Below are 21,744 nucleotides of genomic sequence, written 5' to 3'. Positions count from 1 at the left end.
CACACACAGAAAGACAGGTGCAGGGGATATGCATCCAACAAAGCAAGCCCCGTGCGTTTTTTATGTGGTACAGTCCATAGAGGATTGTACCATGCTACCTGCCTGTAGGTTTGGGCCATTTCTTCCTAGAGCAGAAGGAAGGGAGTTGTTCTCTCCCCCCACCCCGAACTCCCCAAGTGAGTCACGTCAGAAGAGACAGGGGAAATCACACCATCGGTTTTCTTTCTTATGGCTTCCAATGGCTGTGCATGCAGCGAGAATATTGCAGGGGTGGGGGAGGCGTGGATATGTGCCAAAGCTCTGTTTGCCTTGCAGTCTGCAGTATTTAAGAAGGGGTGGGGAGGACAAAACCCAATGAAACCAGAGTTCCTTCTCTAACTGACATGAACAAACAATCTGTGGGAAGCCGTTTGGCTAAGAAGAGATCCCGCATTCCATCGGCGGAAACTGCGGCTCCTAGGCATTACAGGATCAAATCGCATCAGTGGCAAAAATGGAACTGCCACCGGAGGGGAAGTGGGGGGCATGCTCCTCATAGGCTGTTAAATGCACAGTTCCTGTCCTCTGAAGCAAGCCCCGGCGATGGGGGAACATATCGTTTGAGGTCATACTTGCATTTCCAAAAGCTAGAGTAGACCAGGAGAAGCCCCAGAGGATGTGCAGGTTGCTGGGCTGTACTTTTATAGAGCACATGCAGAGTGGAGGGTGCATGTGAAACTCACTGCCGCAGGATATAGCCGTCGCTTTAAAAAGGAATGAAACAAATTCATATGCAGGGCAAGCCAACTGATGGGAATTGGCCGTGACAGCAAAAGGGATCTCTGTTAGAAAACCCTTGAGTGCCAATTGCTGAGAATTAACTTTAGGAGGAGAATTCATGCCCCACTTGTGAGCTCCTGGGCATTATCTTGGGAATGGGGCCATGGCTCAGGGGAAGAGCATCTGCATGCTTGCATGCAGAAGGTCCCAGGTTCGATCCCTGGCAGCACCTCCAGGTAGGGCTGGAAGAGACTCCTGCCTGCAACCTTGGAGAGGTGCTGCCAGTCAGTGTTGACAGTACTGAGCTAGATGGCACAAGGGTCTGACTCGGGACAAGGAACTGGCCCTTCCAGTTATAGGACACCTCTTAAGAGACTGGATCCAGCAACCCCAGTCAGAAGACTTGCTGCCCCAATTTGGATGCACCAACCACAGATGGTTCCCAGGGAGTCTTACCATAGGGGTTCATGTGGTCACCTGGCATTTGTGGTGGGGTGAGACCTTGCTGGAAGGGGTCAGTGGCATAGTTGCTTTGATCCATCGTGACGATCTGCTGTTGTGGTGGCGCTAGTGGCGTATAGGAGGTCATCATCCCTTCCATCCGGTTAGACATTACTTCTGCAAAGGAAGAGAAACGACTTCATCCCGTTTCCTCGATGCCAACAACGCAAAAACGCAGCCTTAAAGATTGCCACTTTTCTCAGTGGGGATAGGGGAAAGGGGAGGGCCGCAATAACTATTTCTACTATCTGATTTCTATTGAAACAATCCATACAATCGTATCACATACGATCGTATCGTATCACATATGATCGTATCGTTTGCGATCAGATATAAAAATGGTTGGGATCAAAATTACAATGCAGAATTGAGAACTGAACTTAGCTGCTGCTGCAATGTGGCCGGGCCCACTGCAGTCCTCGACTCCTTCCAGAGATTGCTCCAAAGGAGCTCTTTGATTGCCAGGCTGGACGGAAAAGTTGCTAATTGTTTCCTTGAAATCCCCTCCCACGATCCAACTTCTAGGCTCCTGGGTTAAGCAACACCAGTCTGGCGAGGGCGTCACCTCTCATCCATATGCAATAGCTGCGTCGCAGCTTCTCTCGGAAAAGGTTGATGCAATTGGTTTGGGGTGGAGCCCACATCTGGGGAGCCTGCCCTGGCTGGTGCCACATGGGTGCCAGCGTGGCAGAAGCAGATAAGAAGCAGGTCATGCTCGTGCTATGGGGGAAAGGAGCTGCTCTGTGGGATGAGAATGCTGTTAAGCAAAAGCAGCTGAGCTCTTGGTTTGGGCTTTTTGAGGTCTGTGCGCCCCCAAAAGAGCGTATCGTATCGTAACCGATCGGCTATAAAAATGGTTGGAATCAAAATTACAAATGGACCCATTATAATCAGGTTTATCCTGATTACCAGTAGTGATATTGGATATATTTGACTGCACAGGCAGACAAAACAGGTCCAAAGCAGGCCAAGGATCCCATTTTCTACTTCCAATGATTCTGATAATTCCAATACAATAATCATTACAGTCGTTATCAGATTCATTCCAATATTTCTGATAGTGACGATATCATTTCTGATAGTACTATCAGATATATTGGACAGCACAGGCCTAGGTTTCGTTCTTCCTCCAGGATCCTAGTTTGGAACTCTTCTTTTGGGCCATATTTTGAATTCATCGAAGGCCAGCCACATTGGCTCCATCCACTGGCCAGCATCACTTACTCAAGAAACAAAGTTAAGGTTGGACCTTTCCAAGGGTCTAAGATAACTAAAGAAGAATTAAAGATAGCATCGTAGTATTTGTGCTGTCCAGAGTAGTGTGGCCTTCTGGAGTTGATGTGTTGAAATTTTAGGTGTCAAGATGGTGTTCAGGTTCTTTTGGTACTGCACCAAGGGCACCAACAACTATTGGCACCATTATTATTATTAGTATTATTATTAATAATAATTTATTTTATTATTTATTTATTTGATTTATATACTGCCCTTTCAAAATGACTAATAATAATAATAATAATAATTCTATAACTTGAGATAATGCAACTGGCCAAGGTAAGTCACCTAGATGTAACCACTCCCAATCACCAGCCCCAAATTTCCAATCCACATCATGTTTGTGGCTTCACCTTGACCTAGGCGCTGGGAATTCTGCTGCTCCTGCTGTTGCTGGTGCCGCCGAGCCAATTTCTTCATCTGAGGAAAAAAGGATAAACGTGTGTGTCTTGGATCACAATGGTTCCCATTCTCAACACCCCTGTGGTGCCGCTGCTTCCTTCGTATGTGGAGCTGTTTTATCCTCCACGAGACCATTGGTCCCTCTGACCCCATGTTGCTTTCTGCAGCTAGCATAAGTCTCTCTCCAAGGTCTTCCTCAGATCCTTTTTTAAGTCGAGATGCTGAGGGTTGAACCTGGGAACTTCTACATGCAATTCATGAACTCAACCATTAAACGACAGGTTGTTCCCCCCATGGAACTATGCTATATTTGGTTAGGCCATTGGTCTTGTTCCAGATAGGGTCATGGACCAAACCAAGGTTGCCACACAGGGGGTGGGCTGAGGCAAGTGTCCCAGGCAGAATCCAGACCTCAGTCAGCTCTGTGATAGAGCGAGGATCAGGTTAGGAATCAGGACCCCGGACAGCTCTGAGCAGGAGAGGTTGAGCTGGATGGTCACACCAAGCGGACAAGATGTCACTCCAGCAAAGGCAGGTTTTGAAAACAAAGGGGGAAAGTCTATGTGGCGCATTCGTAGGAATTGTTTTGTGGCAGTACCAGTCCTGTGGGCACTGGATGATCTGGGTAGAAGGAAAGTGCTCCCCTGCTTTCGGCCTGCCCTCCCTCCCTCCCTCCCTGTAATGTGTTGTTCAACCTGTATGAAAGTTTCTGGTGCAGAAGGTTGTGTGAATGACTTGTGTGTGTGTTTGGGGAGGGAAGACCGCACACCCCTAACTATCGCCATTCTAGCTACTCCTCTGCCTTTTCCGGCATCATTCTGTCATTTCTGAGTGTGATCCTTACCTTTGCTCTTTGATTCTGAAACCACACCTGGACAACTCGGACGCTGAGACCAGTTTCAGCTGCTAGCGTCTCCCTTACCTGCAGAGATGGGGAAGGCAAATGGTTGAAAGAAGTTAAGGGGCTGAAGACAGGACCTCAGACCTCCAGATCTGCAAAGACTGGGGCCTACTTGTCAAGGCTGACCTCCCATTAAAAAAAGAACGAGTTCTGAGGTAGGATTGTGCAGATTATAAATTACATAATTTATAGGGGGGCAGATCTCAAGGGGGCAGATCCAGCAATACCAATGTTATTTTTCAGTTCTAGGAACAGTGTGTACTACCTTGGGAATCACATAGTTGTGTACATATGCCTTGATTGCATCAGCTCTGTCGACAAAGTCCTGTCTGTGTCAAAGATTTATATTGCATCATGCTTCTGGTGCTGAAGTCTCTGACACTGATTGGCTGAACGCGGCTGTCTCGGAATGCTCACACACATTCCATCTTCTCAGGATGAAAAATAAAGATTGGCATGTTTATACTCCAACCTGAATCAGAGTCCTGTAGCTGCTCTTTGCCAAGTGTGAGTTGGGGGGAATCCTCATCTGTGACCAATAAGAGTTTATTTTCCTTGACAAAGAGAAGTTGTGGGGGGGGGGTGAGTGTGTGTCCTGGATCAGGGCCACAGTGGCTAGGATTAAACCAAGCACAGAAGTGCTACACAGGGGTGTCCTTATTATGTGTTCAACCTGTAGGAAGGCATGTTTCTGCAGATTCTTAAGAGCATTTACTGGAGGTATCACCTTCAGCTAACTTTCCTACAAGGTAAGCTGCAGGAGGTATCAGCTTACCTTCCTACAAGGCTTGGAAGATACTTCGAAGGAGGCTTTAAAAGCTCTTCTCTGTTGTGTGGTAAGTATAGTCCGTGGCCGCTTTGGTCTCCTGGGATCTTTCCCGTCGTCACCACCCTTCCCTGGGTTTGCTTGTCCCTTCGTGGGTTTGACGTCGCCATCTTCGTCATCACTTTTAACTGTGGATCAGTTCAAAACACACGAGGCAACTCAATCTGTTGACCCTGTCAACATGGAGTGTCTAATTCCAGGTAGAGTCTAGGCTGAGGGGAGCTGAATTCTGCATCCTGTCTATATGATGCAAATGTGTATGTTTTCTAAGGTGCTGGGGGACTGGGCATTGTAGCAGCAGTACAGAGGCACCTTACTCAGCACCACAGAGACAGCGTACTTGCTGACCTGAGCCTTGTTATCCATAGCGCTTCATGTCAGTGGCAGGAAGGGAAACTTCAGGCTGCCACGAGCCCAAGAAGGATCAGGTCTGATCTCAGTGATCACGACCGGCAGAACCACGTACAGAAAACGTAGGCCTGCATCGCTCAGGATACACATGCAATTCAGCTGCACAGCTCTACGACTTCTATTTCTCAGAACCCCACTAACCACAAATACCACTTTCTAAACAGCAGTCTTCACTTCGACCCTGCCCCATTTTCTTAGAAACGGCTTGTGGGGGTGTTAGTCAGGTCTGCCCGTACTCAGATGACAGAATTCCACATTTTTCTTCATTCCCTTAAAATGTTTTATTCTAATTCACATAAGGACAGATGGGCAGTCATTTGTTAGTGACGCCATACCAGGCCCTGCTGGATCAGGCCCAAGGAGGCCCATCTAGTCCAGCCTCCTGTTTCCCACAGTGGTCCACTCGATGCCTCCGGGAAGCCCACAGGCAAGAGAGGAAGGCATGCCCTCTCTCCTGCTGTTGCTCTCCAACAGCTGGAGGTAGCCTATATCTATCAAAGCTAGTAGCCATTGACAGACCTGTCAATGAACAGGTCCCGAGTACGGGGTTGCACTAGAACAGGGCTGCTCAGCTCCGGCTCTCCAGCAGACGTTGGCCTACAATCCCATAATAATGGCTTGGGATTCTGGGAGTTGTAGTTCAAAAACAGCTGGGGGAGCCGAAGTTGAGCAGGCCTGGACTAGAACCTGTGGTCCTCCGGATGTTGTTGAACTATAACTCCCATCCTGCCTAGCCACAATGAATTGTAGCTGGTGGTGATGGAGTTGTAGTTCAATAATATCTGGAGGCCCACAGGTTGGGAACCTCTGGCACAGAAGCTTCTCAGAGACCAGGACGGCACAGTCTTAGCCCTCCTGTAGATATTTGGACTGTCGCTTCCATCGCACCTGGGCTATTGGCCAGTCTGGCTGAGGATTATGGGAGCTGTTGTTCAGCAACATCTGGAGGCCCACAGGTTGGGAGCCCTTGGACTGTGGGAGACCTCCAAGGTCCCTTCTCTGATTCTATGGAAATGTCTTTGTGCCTAACGCCAACTTTCTGGGTGGTGTGGAAATACCCTGATAGTTGTGGGCTGCCCCCCACTCTTTGGGGCAGAACTTTAGGAATAGCAGCTAGATGGAAGATGGGTCCGTGAATGACCTGCCGTGCTGCCCGCCATTTTGCTGGTTGGCAAAGGAGGACCTGGACCCATTCAGGACGTACCTGAATCGGAATCATCTGGACTGACGGAGCTGAGCAAATCTTTCTCCTTTTCATAGTCGCTTTTGCAGAGCAGCTGGCCTTCCTTCAGGACAAACTCGTCCCCTTTCCTCAGCTGCCGCTCGCACACGCAGCAGCAGAAGCAGCTCAAATGGTACACGCACTCCAGCGCCCGCATCACGAACTCGGTCGGGGCGATTTTCTCCATGCAGCCGCTGCACTTCGCTGCAAACAATCTGTCAGGGCAGGAGGAGAAAGGGTCAGATGACTGTGCAGAAGATCCCAAGTCGGACATTTCTAGATGCTGGCAGGTGAACATGAGGGTAATCGCACCAGGCAAATATCACCACATGAGTATCCTTGTCAATATTCCAGCACTCCATTAAAGGAGAGGACAGTCATTCAACAGTGAATGTGAGGACAGCTGGCCTTGTGGAAGAAAGCCTCAATTGTCCCCTTTGCTAAGCAGGGTCTTCCCTGGTGTGCATTTGAATGGGAGACTTAATGTGCGCACTGTAAGAGTGCATCCTTTTGGGGATGGGGCTGATCTGGGAAGAGTACCTGAAGGTTCCAAGTTCTCTCCCTGGCAGGATCTCCAAGATAGGGCTGAGAGAGACTCCTCCCGACAACCTTGGAGAAGCCGCTGCCAGTCACTGTAGACAACTCTCAACTAGAGGGACCAATGGTCTGACTCGGTATAAGTCAGCTCCCACTATGTCCTTACGTTCCTAATCAGCAGGTCCATTTCTTTGCTTTTAGATGCCATCAGAGAAGCATTCCCTTCTGTGTATGCGAATGAGGAGGAATGCCTCTTCTGGAATGGTGTTTGCTGCTCACAGCTTTTGTATACAGCTGCATTAAAAAAAAATCACCCGCATTGCTTTGCTGTGACTCTGCTCAATCCGTCTACTTGGCTGACACTAAGGGTGCTGACACTAAGGGAGAAAGAGGACCAGGGGGCAACCAGATACCACTCACATGGACCCCACACAGAGATATTAAGAGAGCAACAGATCAGCAGCTGACATGGGAGAAGCTGTGCCCTCTCCAGCAACCCAGCACCCAGGTTTTTGGGACCAGCACCACCTGGCTTTTTGCCTCTCCCAACACAGTGCACACAGCCCACAAAGTACTTAAAAGGAGTGAAGGCCCAGATTTCTCTGCCTGCCACTCCAGCTTCAGCTCCTTAAACCGATTTGGCTCTGTTTAATGAAGCTTGAATGAAGCTTGGCTCTGTTTAATGAAGCCCCTGGAACTCGAAAGGGGTGGGGAGCGGACAGAACATGTTCAAAGGGCTTCAAGAGGATCAGGGCGAGTGTGAAGGCATCTGCAGATGGGCCTCCTTTCAGGCCATCGCAAACCGACCGCGCTTCAGTGAAATTCAATGGGGCAGAGGTAATGAGGGATGGAAGCAGCTCAACATTTGGCAAAAGCGTCCGGGGGGGAAAGCATCTTTCTTCAAATCGGGTGGGCGATTCATCAGAGCAGAGGGGGGAATTCCTGATCAGCTTCCCTTTCCTGCTGTATTTTCCTGGATTTTGCCCTTTCGTGGGTAAGCCTCAAATGCAACAATTGGATGCTTTAGAGGTCGACAAACAGCCAGCCTCCAACCTTTGCAGAGCCGGGACCTTTCTCAAAGAGGCAACTTTCAGAGTGGTGATTATCTTTATATTTAGCAAGGGGAGAGCAACTGAGCCTATTCAGCCACCCCCATAGCACCCTTCCAGTGGCTGCTTTTGAAAACAACAACTGAAAACTCTTTCATATGTTCAGTCTTTTACCCTGTAGGGGTTGCCAATGTCTCCTTTCCAGCATTTTTTTAAAAAATTGCTGTTACTTTCTGGAGTTTTTGTTTTTATGGTCTTAATTGACGTTAGAGTTAGGGTTAGGGTTAGAGATACGGTTAAGTTTCGGGATAGGGGTCGGGATAGCGTTAGGTGATTTTATGGAATTTTATTGGACTGATTTTTGTAAACCACCTCAGGAGGAGTTTTATAAAAGGCAGTATATAAACTGAACAATGAATAAATAAAGTGAAGCACTTGGACCATCCGTTGATTTCAAGGCAAGATATTTTTACGTGTGTTCTTGAAAGTGGCGGCAAAGCAGATGCAGTTGAACTCTGATTCTTTTTACAAATTATCCTCATTAAACTGGAATCTAGGGGAATAACAGTTCCAAGTGACATTTGGAAGCAATTTAAAGAATAGGGGGAAATCTCTTCGTCTGGATGAGAAATGAACAAGGAAGCCCCACACGAGATAGAGTGCAGTGAGCCAGATTATTTTCCTTTAAAATAAAATTTTAAAAACCGCCAAGAAAAAGACCCAAACATACAAGAGGAAGCCAAACTTGACAAATGACTTGACTTTGATATCTCTTGATCAAAACCACAGCTCGTTAGATGGCAGAATGTAGAAACACAAGGCAATAAACCTGTTGAGTGGTTGGAAGGGAAGTTTAGCAGATCACCCTTTCGGAGGTTTCCATCCAAGCAATAAATTGAAGGCGGGAGGAGCAGATGGTCTGATCAGACACAGAAGACTTTTCCCTGTCCCAGTTCTTCCCCTGCCTCCCAATTCGAATTGACTTACTGGATCAGAACCATTACTCACTGGAAAGAGCTGAAGAATAGCTGGTGTGGTCCAGTCCTTTGGGGGTTGGACCATTAGGAGAAAGCCCATGGGGGGGAACTGCTCCCTACTGGGTCCTGCTTTTAGTTATTTCTAAATTAAGTTTATATGGGTTTATCCATATAGAACAATTTTCTATTTTATTTGAATATTATTCATATTTATTATGAATATGTTTTATTCATTTCGTGAGGTGCCCCAAGCAGTATTGCACTGGAGGGTAGGGTATAAATATTCCAAATATATAAATAACAATAAATGCATTTTTAAAAACTCACTTCACATTTAAAACTAGCAAATCAGGGAGAAGCTGGAACACTCCCCACTGGTGCACTAGCTTTCCCCAGGCGAGGGGCTTTTGAGGTGGACATGTTCAAGCAGGCAATTCTCTGAGGGAGGAGAGCTGGTCTTTTAGTCGCAAGCATGAACTGTCCTCCTTGATAAGCAGGGTCCACCCTGATCTGCATCTGGATGGGAGACTACATGTGTGAGCACCGTAAGATATTCCCTTTAGGGGATGGAGCCGCTCTGAGAAGAGCATCTAGGCTCCAAGTCCCCTGCCTGGCAGCATCTCCAAGATAGGGCTGAGAGAGACTCCTGCCTGCCACCTTGGAGAAGCTGCTGCCAGTCTGTGAAGATAATACTGAGTGAGATGGCCCAATGGTCTGACTCAGTATATGGCAGCTTCCAATGTTCCTTCCTATGTTCCTATGTTCCCCCTGGCTTTTGGAAGTGTTTCGGTCCCAAGACAGCTGTACCATGTGTGATATTCTGCCAAAGAACATTTCAATGCTCCTCCCAAGGGGAAAAATGAAATTCAACGTGTATTTGAGGGATCTTCCCCAGAAGACATTTCAGAGCATGTTCTCAAAGAGTCCCTCCATATCCCATGAGGGCTCTTGAAGTTTTTTGTTCTGTGTCGGGGATGGCCTAGAATCCATCCGAGGTCCCTTTGGATTCTAAGATTCTCCAGGCACTTTACTGGTGGGAGGGCTTACGAGAACACGGTGTGCTCTTGCATGCTCCTGGGAAACCTGACGGGGCAAATAATCCTTGCGTGCATGAGACAGTCGGAAGAAGGTGGATGCGTTTCCCTGCCTCAAGCCACAAACCATCTGGCGGTTCATACAGGGATGCTGATTTATTGCCTCCTGGGTTGTTATCTTGCTTTTAAATACGTCCCCCTCTCCGCCTCCCTCGAATCACGGTTCTGCACTGTTTACTCTTATAATAATGTCCTAACAGCCTAACCTTTACCTTTCCAATTGCCTCGCCCTGGTCTTTAATTTCCTCCTGTTTGTGGGGCAAATAGATTGAAATGGTTTTCTTATAACTCATTTACTGCGCGCGGAGAGATAACCAGCGCACAGCGGTGGGTTTGCTGTTCGCATTAAGTGCGGTTCAAGAGCTTCGTTAAACAGGACAGAGTCGTAAAAAAGGAGGCCAGTTCAGCCCAAGGCCTCATCTTGTGGCAGGCCAAAATAATCGAGAATATTATTAAAGTGTGTTTAATTTCTCCCTGGCTTCCCGATGCATTCTGTCAAATTCCCTGGAACTTTAAATCATCTTTCTGTTTGATTCTCCCCTCCTTCTTGGCCAGACAAAAATGAAACAAAAATACAGATTAAAAAGCACAAAAAACCCAACAACACCACATCAATATTATGCAACAGCCAAAACCTGGATTTCCCAAAGTTCACAGGTTGTGAATTAAAATAGGGTGGTGGCACTTATATCTCCCCCCGCCAAGGTTTACTTTTAGATCCAGATTCAGTACTTCGTAGTGTATGATTCGATACGATTCATGTACGTATTTACCGATTTGGTACGATTCGTGTACGATTCGTGTACGATTCGTGAATCGTACTAGTACTATTCAGTATGATTCAATCTAGTTCAGTATGATTAGATTCAGATTCCGTACAAATAATACTGCTGGATTAGACCAAAGAGGTGTCTAATCTATTACAGTATTCTTTCTTCACAGTTCTATATGGCCCTTTATTCTAAGAATCCAGTGTGGTGAACAAATTAATAAGCAAATAATAAGATTTCAATAAAAACATCTTCAACATAAAACAGACACAGCAACAACCATTGCAGTTTGTAGGAGTGGAAGATTGTTTGGGGCTTCAGGCAGAGGTTCTAGGCCTAGGGGGCAGCAAGGAAGAAAGGGCAGACATTTGAGGGAGCTGGACATCTTATGGAGCTCTGGGAGGGTATTAAGGGGGTTAAGGGGCAGCAAAGGTGAAAATAGTTTGAGAGGAGGGGATTGATAGGGTTTAGGAGAAATAACCTTCCCCCCTTAACAGTATGGTCAGCAAGAGCAAACGGGTGCAGGAGGTAGATTTTGTACTGGGAAAAGAAGAGAGGAATTTCTGACCGGAGAATTATAATCCAGTCTTGTGCAGGATGGCGACGGGAGGATATTGACCACTAGGGGTGTAAGAAACAGTTTGAGCTCCAAACCAGCCCAGTTTGAATGGTTCAAGCTCAAACTGGACCAGCCTTCCAAAAAGGGGGGCTGGTCCAACCAACTTTGAGCTGAACCGGGCCCGGTTCGGATCGAACCAGTTCAGCCCAGTTCGATCGGTTCGGATGTTTGTAAAAGGTAAGGATTCCCCCTTACAAACATCAGGAGAACCCTAGGGGGTTGGAAAAGGGTGGGCAGAGGGTGAGCGGGAGGTTACCTTATGCACCGCAGCGGTGCTGCTGTTCCTTGGAGGTGGTGGGCCTGTAGTGGCACCCCTCGGCCCCGCTCGCACTCCTCCCATCAGGGCAGGCTGGAAGGGGCCTGGTTTGGGCCTCTGTACTTGCATGGAGTGATGGGGGGAGCACTAGCAGGGCCAAGGGGAGCCGTCACTGGCCCACCGCCACTGCCAAGGAGTGCGCTGCTATAGTGGAACATATGGTAACCTCCTGCCCATCCCCACGCCCTCCCTTTTCCAACCCTGTAGGGGTCCCCTGAAGCATTTAAAGGGGAATCCTTACCGGATTCCCCTTTGCAAGCATGAGAACCCGTCTGAATGGGTTCGACCCGGTTCTAATCATGAACCGAACTGCCGGCCGGTTCTAACGAACCAGCTCACCCACTGAGTGGTTCGGTTTGGGTTCGGTTCGAACTTGAATCAAACCACCCGGAGGGGTTCTGTGCACACTCCTACTGATCACCATGCTAACAAGGCATTAGCGGCAATAACGGAAGTACAGAAACAGCCGGGTGGTACCCAGCGAACTGGGGGAGAGCCCTGGCTGGATGCACAAGATGCAGTTGCTGGACAATCACCTAGCTGTAGCAGATGATTGCCAAAAGACTCACCACAGGAATCACTGACGGAACGGCCACGTCCTCTGCTTAATCTTCCTCCCCCTAATTGACAGCATCCCGTTCCATCACTGTTGCCCACATCGATTCGGCGGCATTTCTCCCTCCCGGCGCTTTGATGGCAGAATTTATGAGGCATCAAATTATCGCCGGGAGAAGAGAATTAAAACGATCCTTCATTTGCAAAGACCCCAATATTGCCTCGTCGTGCTCCACCTTTGGGATTCTAAATGGGTCTCCCCCCTCCGCACATCACCCATTGCTCTTCATGAGGGGAGCAATTGCACCCGACAGATTATGGCCGTAATTTCCTTCTAATCTTTTCCTGGAGCCGAGGAACTATTATCTCTGCGGAGATTAACAAAAAGGAGAAAAAGTTTCGGGCCCTGACTGGATACATAAAAACAGCCATAGCAATTAAAAGAATGGATTAACGGGCAGCAATTATTTGGTGGAGAGCTGGATTTTGGAGCTAAACTTTCTCCGTGGTTGTGGACAAAGGCGACCTTAATGTGGAGATGCACCAGTGGTTTTCCTCACCACAGTTGTTCAAAATAAAGCACTTTGGATTCTCTGAGATGCTCTGTTTTCTCCCTGCTTGCAGAAACTTAGCAGCTGCAGCACAACTGAATCCATCTCTTTTTTCTTTTTTCTTTAAAATCAAACCTAAATATTAGACTTGGATCCAAAAAAATACAAGCAACATTACCAGCTCAATTTCGAACCAGAATCCTGCACAGATTTCTACTGCAGGCCTTTGCATGTCCTTCATATTTAGAATCTGAATGCAAAGCTCCTAGAGAAACCCAACCATTGTGCTTAATTTTTTTCTTTTAAAAATGCAAGTTACTAGTCCTCATGGTGATGGAGAAAAAATTGGCAATTGTGGCTGGGGATAATAGGAACTCTGTGCTCCAAAAATCTCCCAGGTTTTGTAGATGAATCAAGGATGCCACATAGATGGCACCATAAGAAGGTAAAGGGGACCCCCCGTTACATAGTTCACCTCTCCCCATTTCAGGACCAATGAGAAGGAAAGGAACTTTTCACATCATCAGTATGTCTTTCTTTATGAACACCAAGCAATATCTGTTAATAAAGATCAATTCCTCCTTGGCTCTGTTTCTCTTTAGGAATTAAGCATTCATCTAAAATATGCCAGGATTCCTCTTTCAAAAATCAAAAAGGTGCATGTCAATGGAGAATTCTCTAGGACAGTTTCTCCACTGCAAAAGAAAAAAAGCAAGAAAAAGCAAGGTGGATATGCCTTCTCATTACACGGAGATGCAATGACCCATGCAGAGAAGCACATGAGCGCACAAGTCAAGCAATGGCCCCTAAGCCATCTCGATGCAAAGAGCTGGTTGCTCACGTCAAGAGTTCTGTCTCAGGGTGGAGGGGAAATCATGCACATGCGTTGGAAGAGCTTGAGGCTGTGGGCAGAGGGAGCATCTTCCAGTTCTAGGATGAGTTATATAAACTCTCCAAGTTCAACCAGACTTCTGGAGGGTTTCCAAACCTAAGGAGTAGTAAAGACATGGAACGATTGGACTATTGGCCACTGTGACTGGAAAGACGGGAATTGTGGTCAGAGGCGCTCTCATCCCTGGATTTCCAGGCCAAAGTCCAGGGCCCCCAAATCCTCTTTAGTCTGTCCCGGGTGGTGTGGTCGCCCGGCAGAGCATGATGATGCTTAATTTGTAGGGTAAAGGGCCCTCCAAAGGCCTTTAGGTCCAGCCTCCAAAATGACCTAGGTGCACCTCTGGTTGTGGTCCAGGAACAGCTGGACAGTCAAAGCCGAGCAGCCCTAAGGGGGAATATCTTACAGTGCTCACATCCGGAGCCCGTTCACACGGCATGAACGGCTCCGTTCGGAGAGAGTTTACCCAAGTAAATCATGTTGCCTGGAAGACCGAGAAGCCTCCGGCACCGCAGCTGCAGACCTGGGTAGCCCAGATCCACTACGTGAGCCAAAAGGTGAGATCGGAGGGGGACAGGAGGTCTTCCCGGCCTCACTTTCTGGCCTCCTGCCAGAAGCTCTGGGGCTCTGAAAATGGCCGCCGGGTGCAGTGGCCCTAGAATCCTGAGTGCAGTGTGGCCGGGGGGGAGGAGCCTGGTTGTGTTGGCGAGGGCAGCCTGTGCAGTGCATTGTGGGATGCGGGAGGACTCCTCCTCCCAATCCCACTTTGGGCGGTCGTGCGGGCCGTGGAACGCCAAGAAGTGCGGAAGGTCGGGGGGGGGGGGAAGGTAGCTAGCCTTTCCCCAAGCTCCCTCCATCGAGTCATCCTGGGTCCGAGCTGCCCCTCCAAATGCAAACCAGGGCAGGCCCTGCTTAGCAAAGGGGACTATTCCTGCTCGCTACCGCTCTCCTCCCCTAGGTGCATGCGGGATGCAATGTCCTTATCAATTTCTCTTCTTCTTCCACCTTGATGGACGGCGAGGTGGGGGCCCTGCAGGCGAGAATGACTTCAGAAAAGAATTTATAATCGCTCTTCCTTCTCGAATGGGAACAATAAGGCGGGAGCAGGGAGGCAGGAGGGCCCCTATAAAACAAAATAACTTCACATGCCGCTTCCCTGAGAGTTTCTCATGCCCAGAGCCCATCAAGGAAGCCCATTTAGTTGCTGATTTGCAAGGGAGAGATCCTTCGTCCTGCGGTGTTAATGTCTTGCCGGTGGGGGGTCTATTGCCAAATTCCAAACGCATCAACACAATCTATTATTAATAACCCCTCGCAAGGCTCTGGCGGCAGCCGTTATTACGGAAGGTAAGGGAAGCGCCACGGCGTCATCCGTTATCTAGATTGCGAGGGGGGTTTAAAAAAAAAAAAGATATGCAGGGAAATAAAACAAACCCGGCGACGTTTTATAAACAAAATGCTTCATGGGTTACATCTCCTCGCTTCCCCTCCATATAAAACAGTAGGGTGCAGGAAGAATGCGTTGGCATCGATTTGCTATGCAAGGGGGAACTATGTCGGAGCTGGAAACCTTCCCTTTGATTTGTAGCCGGGGAGAGAGAAGCAATTTTTATTCTCTCCTTTTTTTTCTTTTTTTGCCAGGGGCTCCAGTTTTCAACTTCCTGTGGGCTCACTCCCCATGGCTGCCCCACAGAGGTGGTTCTGAGTTTCACCGCCTCCGAATTTGTGCCGGGAGTTTGGCATTCCAAAGGACCTGGTCTTAGGAACATCGGGCGCTGCCGCCGACGGAGTCAGGCGCTTGGGCCTTCTGGCTCAGTTGTGTCTGCACTGACTGGCAGCAGCTCTCCAGGTTTCCAGACACAGGGTTTTCCCAGCCCTACCTGGAGATGCTGCCAGGAGCTGAACCTGGGAACAGGTGAGATCTGCATAGATTATGCTGAGTCATCGCTCAGTGGTTGAGAGCCGCCTGCTTTGCATGAAAAAGGCCCCAGGTTCAATCCCTGGCAGCATCTGCAGGTACGGTTGGGAGACACTGCGGTCTGAAATCTTGGTGTGCCGCTGCCAGTCAGTGTAGACTCTGAGCTAGGTTCTGATTCAGTATAAGGCAGCTTCCAATACTTTATTTTTTTAAGGGATGGGGCAGGAGCACAGTTGGAGAGCATCTGCTATGCACGCAGAAGGTCCCAGGTTCAATCCCTGGCAGCATCTCCAGGTAGCAGCAGCATAGGAAGCTGACATATACTGAGTCAGACCATTGGTCCATCTAGCTCAGTATTGTCTTCACAGACTGGCAGCGGCTTCTCCAAGTCTGCAGGCAGGAATCTCTCTCTCGGCCCTAACTTGGAGATGCTGCCAGGGACAGAAATTGGAACCTTCTGCTCTTCCCAGAGCGGCTCCATCCCCTGAGGGGAATCTCTGCCAGGGCTCACACTTCTAGTCTCCCATTCAGATGCAACCAGGGCAGACCCTGCTTAGCTAAGGGGACTAGCCATGCTTGCTGCCACCAGACCAGCTGGGTAGGACCCACATTGTTGCATATACTCCGGTCTTCTCCCTCTTAAGTAAACCAGCTGGAGAGAATACATCAAGAAGGTGGAAAGGAAGCACTTCGGTCCAAATCAAATTACTTCAGCAGTCCACATCCCCGAATCATATTGGAAGGGGGGCACCGAACACAAATATGACGACGGATATTTATATACCACTATTCAACAAAATTTCTCAAAGCGGAGAGAGAGAGAGAGAGAGAGAGAGAGAGAGAGAGAGAGAGAGAGAGAGAGAGAGAGAGAGAGAGATGTCTCCCTGTCCCCGAAGGGCTCACAATCTAAAAAGAGAAACATAAGATAGAGACACCAGCAACAGCCACTGGAGAGATGCTGTGCTGGGGACGGGTAGGGCCGGTCACTCTCCCCCTGCAAAATAAAGAGAATCGCCACTGTCAAATGGCGCCTCTTTGCCCAGTTAGCAGGAAAGCAGGGGGGAGACCGAAGACCGAAGCAGCCACGGAAATGACTTGGGCTTGCTTCACGAAGTTGACTCGGGTATAGCCGAACCGGTGGAGGAGCCAATACGTGCATTCCGTACTCTGGACAAACGGCAAACGTGAATGTGTGAATCTGTGGAGGTCAGGGATGGGGGTCAACGAGCTCACATTTCTTCCCAGGATGCCCTTCTTCAAACAGTAAGAAGCACAAGCTGGTGCCCCCCCACAAGCACCCTATTATCTCCCCTTTTCCTCGCCCTTTCGGGCAAATGTATTGTTCTTTTGTCATCCTTTCGCTTTTCACGCGGCCTGGTTTGTGCCTGCTTTCGGCCCCGCGATTTCCTCCGTTTTGTCACGTCGCATTCTTTGGGGGCTGTAATGCCTGTTTGTTTCCACTCCTACCTTCCTGTTGGACATTGTTCCCCCGTTCTAATCCCCGCGTTGAGTCGTCTTCGCCACTCTCTCGCTCGTCCTCGCCTCTCCCCACATCCTCCGCAGGGTTTTGGAGCATGGCACGCCTCTCTGCTATAGCAACCCCACCTCCCCGGGGGGAAAAGTCACGGCAATCTCTTCGGGGGAGTCAGAGGGGAAGAAAAGAAACCCCCTTTTCACAACTTGGCAGCCCAGGAAAATCCGCCTGGAAGGAACAAGGAGGATTAACGTGGAGAAAGGAGGGAGAGCCCCCACAGACTTAACGCAACCTTCTTGTTCCTTTAGAGGACCCTGCTGCTATGTACAATTAAACACAGCGGATTTTTTTTTAAAAGAAGGAACTCCAGCACGGTACAAGGGAGGGGATTGGGGAAAGGTTTAATTCCACTTTAATATCTATCCAAGTGGAGGCTTCAAAAAGGAGCAATTTAACCACTGATTTCCATGAAGACATTAAAAAGTGAGCGTTGGCTGAAAAAGAGGAGACCCCTTGTGATTTGCTCTGCTGGGATTCCTTAGCAGAGCCGTCGTCATCCCTATTCCCCTGGGACATGCCCTATTTTTGGTGGGGTGTCCTTGGGAAATCACTGGCCAGCTTTTGTCCTGATTGTTGCTTTGGAGGAAAAGTCCAGGACTGTTTTTTGTTTTTTAATGTGCAGTACGAGAAGAATGGGTTGTGCAGCTCAGAAATTCAAGTCATCCCAAAGTTGGATTCTGTTAGAGCATGTCAAAAGGCAGTGAGAACAAGGAGAAAAGTCAGGTGAGTTCTCCGGGTTCCTCAAGAGCCCAGACTCTGATCACAAGAACCAATTTCTTCTCCCCTGGCCAAAGTGGCTTCCTGCAGAATCTGCGGCTACTCCCTACCAGAGGCGTATCTAGGGAAAATAGCGCCTAGGGCAAGCACTGAAATTGCGCCCCCTGTCCAAACATCTGACACCCATCTTTCAGATAACTTTACCATAATATCAGCTCAAAAATACAAGTCAAGCTCGTTAATCTTTTAATATTTCAAAAACTATTTAGCAGTGGACGTAGCCAGACCAAGAAATGCTCGAAAACTACAAATTTCAGTATGCTGGGACTCATGAAATACCCAAATTCTATGTGGAAGTGTACTTGGAAAACTAAACAGAAGTGCCTGTCTAATTCTCTACTATGCATTGTAGCATCACTATTACATAAGTTTTAAAAATAAATGGAGAATTTACTTTCCCCAGATACTAGGGCCTTGCAGAGGCCATTTGAGCATGCGTGGTGGCCATTTTGTTTTTGGTGGCCATTAAACAATTTTTTTTTCCATTTTAAAAAATAGCGCCCCCCTTCAAGTGGCGCCCGGGGCACATGCCCTGCCTGCCCTACCCTAGATACGCCCCTGCTCCCTACAGAGTCTTCAGCAATGCATGGTATGGGGCCATCGCTCAGTGGAAGAACATCTGCTTTGTGTGCAGAAGGCCCCATGTTCACTTCTTGGCAGCCTCTCCATGTAAACCGCTGAGCCGGAAACCTTCACAAGATGCTGCCAGCCAGAGCGGACAATCCTAAGCTAGAGAGACCAAGAGTCTGACTCAGTAGAAGACAGCTTCCTGCGTTCCTATCTAAATCCTGGAGGGCTGGATGTGTCTCATTTCAGCACACATGTAAGTCAATGCATACTCGTCAACACTAAGGACCCCTGAATAGAACAGCCGTCTATCTCCCACACTGCTGGAGATCCCTTCTGAACTGCCAGGCGCATTGTCTTGGACAATTACATATTTAATTATAGTACATTACATTTACTTGCATACATGATCTCTGATTATATGTGTGCATACGTTATTTGATTATTCTGTTCTACGTCAACCGATGATGTTTTGCTGGTCAATGACCAAAATAAAGATTCCGATTCTGGACAGTTATATTTCTCTGGTATACCTGTAACCAAAAGAGCCAGGTAGGTCCCTCTTGACTGTCGGAAGTCTAAGACAGACCATTGCATAGCTCATGGCTGTAGGGATCAAAGTGATGCATTAGGACCAGAGAGACCTGAGTTCCAATCCTCATTCAGTCATGAAACTCTCTCTCTCTCTCTCTCTCTCTCTCTCTCTGCCGGCCCCTCCTGGCAGGGCTGTTGTATTGAGAAACCTAACTATGGACACTACGCTGGGCTCCTTGGAGGAAGGGCAGGATATAAAGGTTTCAATCAATCAATCACTTTAAAAAAGCGCACGTGCAAGAAGATTGCATGGAGGCACCACGGAACCAGGATTTGCAGCAGGGCGCTCTTGTGCAAAAGTCCCCTTTAGAACAGATGTGGCAAGACACTGTCAGCGACGCCGTGCTTGCGCAATTCCTCCCGCGAAGTGCTTCGTTAGCAGGATGACAGCCCAAGCACACAGGAAGCGTCCAGGTGCCAAACAGCTTTCAACCACATGTCCCAGGGAAAGGGGCGAGGCTTGCAAACTGGTTTCTCACTGCAACCACAATCCATTAAGTGGAGTAATTGGGGATTGAACCTGGGACCTTCTGCATGCCAAGCGACAAGCCCCCCCCCCCCAAACCATGCCTGTGTGACAGCACAAGAGGAATCTGACATGCAATTCCCCCTTCCTTCTCCCCCCACCTCCCCGCCCCGGATGCCTCTCTGGACAGTGAATGCAGCTGTCCTGTCCTAAGTACAACCAGACCCATCACGAGATGAAACGTCCTTGAATTTTCAAAGTGGGAAATGGTTGCATCTGTGCAGGAGCACTGATGGAAAAGGTTTGGGGGCAAACACAGGTGGGTAGGGATGACTTGGGGGGGGATCTCCGCTCAATTTTGAGTGGAACATTATTACATAGGGACATAGGAAGCTGCCATATACTGAGTCAGACCCTGGGTCTATCTAGCTCAGGATTGCCTACCCAGACTGGCAGCAGCTTCTCCAAAGTTGCAGGCAGGAGTCTCTCTCGGCCCTCTCTTGGAGATGCCAGGGAGGGAACTTGGGATCATCTCCATGCAAGCTTGCAGATGCTCTTCCCAGAGGGGCCCCATCCCCTAAGGGGAATCTCTTAAAGTGCTCACATGTAGTCCCCCATTCAAATTCAAACCAGGGCAGACCCTGCTTAGCAAAGGGGACAATTTATGCTTGCTGCCACAAGACCAGCTCTCTTCCCTAGGAGGTAGCCTAATCTCTGTGTTTGTGTCAACGTAATTCCATTTCCACTTCCAATCCAGGGCAGTTCCTTCTTAGTCTTTTCTGTTGCTCATCTACGTCACAAAAGAAACTTAGGAAGCTGCCTTATATCGGGACCATGGGTCCTTTTAGTTCAGTATTGCCTACTCGTTCAGTACTGCAAAACCGGTTGGCCTGGTTCGGTTCAAGTCTGGACAGGACTCGAACCGGACTGGGCATATCCATTTTTGCACACACCCCGGCTCGGCTCGAGTTTGAGCCGGTTCGGGGACTCTAAATGTGGAAAAAGATTAAACTCACTGCCGGGTCTAGGTTGTCTGGTGGCCTCTGGAGGGTGGGGCGGTGCTGCTACGGCCATGGGAGGGATTTCAGAAGGTTCCCCTTGACCCTGCCGGCCTCCCTCTGGTCTTCTTTGGGTTGCTAAGGCCCATTTGGGGGCCTTTCTGGCCTTCTCGCCGCGTGCGGTGGCCATTTTGAATGCCGCCGCGCATGCGCACTGGCCATTCACATGCCCGGGACTCTAAACTCTTCAAGCTTTCAGGCAGGAGTCTCTCTTAGCTGTATCTTGGAGATGCTGCCCAGGGTTGAACGTGGGCCCATGTCCAACATCTGTATTTGCACAGGGGATTTAGCAAATTGGACACTCCACACCTGTATCTACACACTTGCAGATAAGCCAAGACACCCAAGTCAGCTAGTACACCTTTCACCAAAAACAATAATATTGGCTTAGAGCTTTTCCCACCAGTTGCTTGCCCAGAGAGCTCAAAAACGTCATACGAACAGCTGGCAAGCCAGGATTTGCTTCTGACTTGTATCATCACCATAGTCGACTCCAAAGAGCAACAGCTAAGATAAGAACGGTCAGATTTCCTATCCCATTGTACACAGGGGGGAGTTATTCCTAAAGAATTATCCATGGAATTATTCGAATATAATAAAAATCTTTCATCTTCTGTATGCTTGTGTGGCCTTTACTAACGCTAGCCTAGTGAGGAAGCTTTAACATGCACAGTATTCACCAATGTCACTCAATTCAGATGGAGCTGTTAGAGGTTAAACTAGGACTGAATGGTTAGAGTTGAACTAGGACTGGGGAGACCTGAGTTCAAATCCTGATTCAGCCATAAAACTCACTGGGTGACTCTGAGCCAGTCACACTTCTCTCTCAGCCTAACCTGCCCCGCAGGGTTGTTGTGAAGTAAAACATAGCCATGCACACCACTCTAGGTACCTCAGAGGAAGATAAAGATATACATATACAATAAAATAAAATCTGCTTACGGACTATCAGCTTGTTCCTATTTCCTGGCAATTTCTAACCAATCTGCAATAAGCAGGGTGAATATTCAGAATGCATTCTTATATTCTGCGAATTTTCGCTAGAATCAAAAAGCATAAATGCACAGACTGATGTATTGAAGCCCTATCTTAATGGATTTAACATTTTAGATTTCTAATTCTCTATAGAAAAAAAGCTGATCTAAGGGTAATGTTGGAATTCAAATATTGTATCCT

At 48.3% G+C, this 21,744-nt stretch overlaps 1 protein-coding gene across 3 annotated transcripts in view; it reads right to left on the bottom strand.

Moving 5' to 3' along the window:
• LMX1B (LIM homeobox transcription factor 1 beta) overlaps positions 1 to 21,744 on the bottom strand; it is a 137,859-nt gene that overhangs the window by 2,527 nt on the left and 113,588 nt on the right. For 2 of the 3 annotated variants that reach the window (XM_053281995.1, XM_053281993.1), the window contains exons 2-6: positions 6,280 to 6,512; positions 4,614 to 4,792; positions 3,782 to 3,859; positions 2,889 to 2,955; positions 1,216 to 1,377 (exon numbers count right to left, since the gene is read on the bottom strand). In XM_053281995.1, the coding sequence (XP_053137970.1) occupies positions 1,216 to 1,377; positions 2,889 to 2,955; positions 3,782 to 3,859; positions 4,614 to 4,792; positions 6,280 to 6,484 (691 nt within the window). In that variant the 5' untranslated portion in view covers positions 6,485 to 6,512. The remainder of the gene's footprint in view (positions 1 to 1,215; positions 1,378 to 2,888; positions 2,956 to 3,781; positions 3,860 to 4,613; positions 4,793 to 6,279; positions 6,513 to 21,744) is intronic. The other variant, XM_053281994.1, reaches the window with a different exon arrangement.

The sequence above is a fragment of the Hemicordylus capensis genome, chromosome 17 (genome assembly GCF_027244095.1).
Source record: "Hemicordylus capensis ecotype Gifberg chromosome 17, rHemCap1.1.pri, whole genome shotgun sequence".
NCBI classification, from domain to species: Eukaryota; Metazoa; Chordata; class Lepidosauria; order Squamata; family Cordylidae; genus Hemicordylus; species Hemicordylus capensis.
Note: the sequence above shows the minus strand (reverse complement) of the source record. Positions and strands in the feature narration are given on the sequence as shown.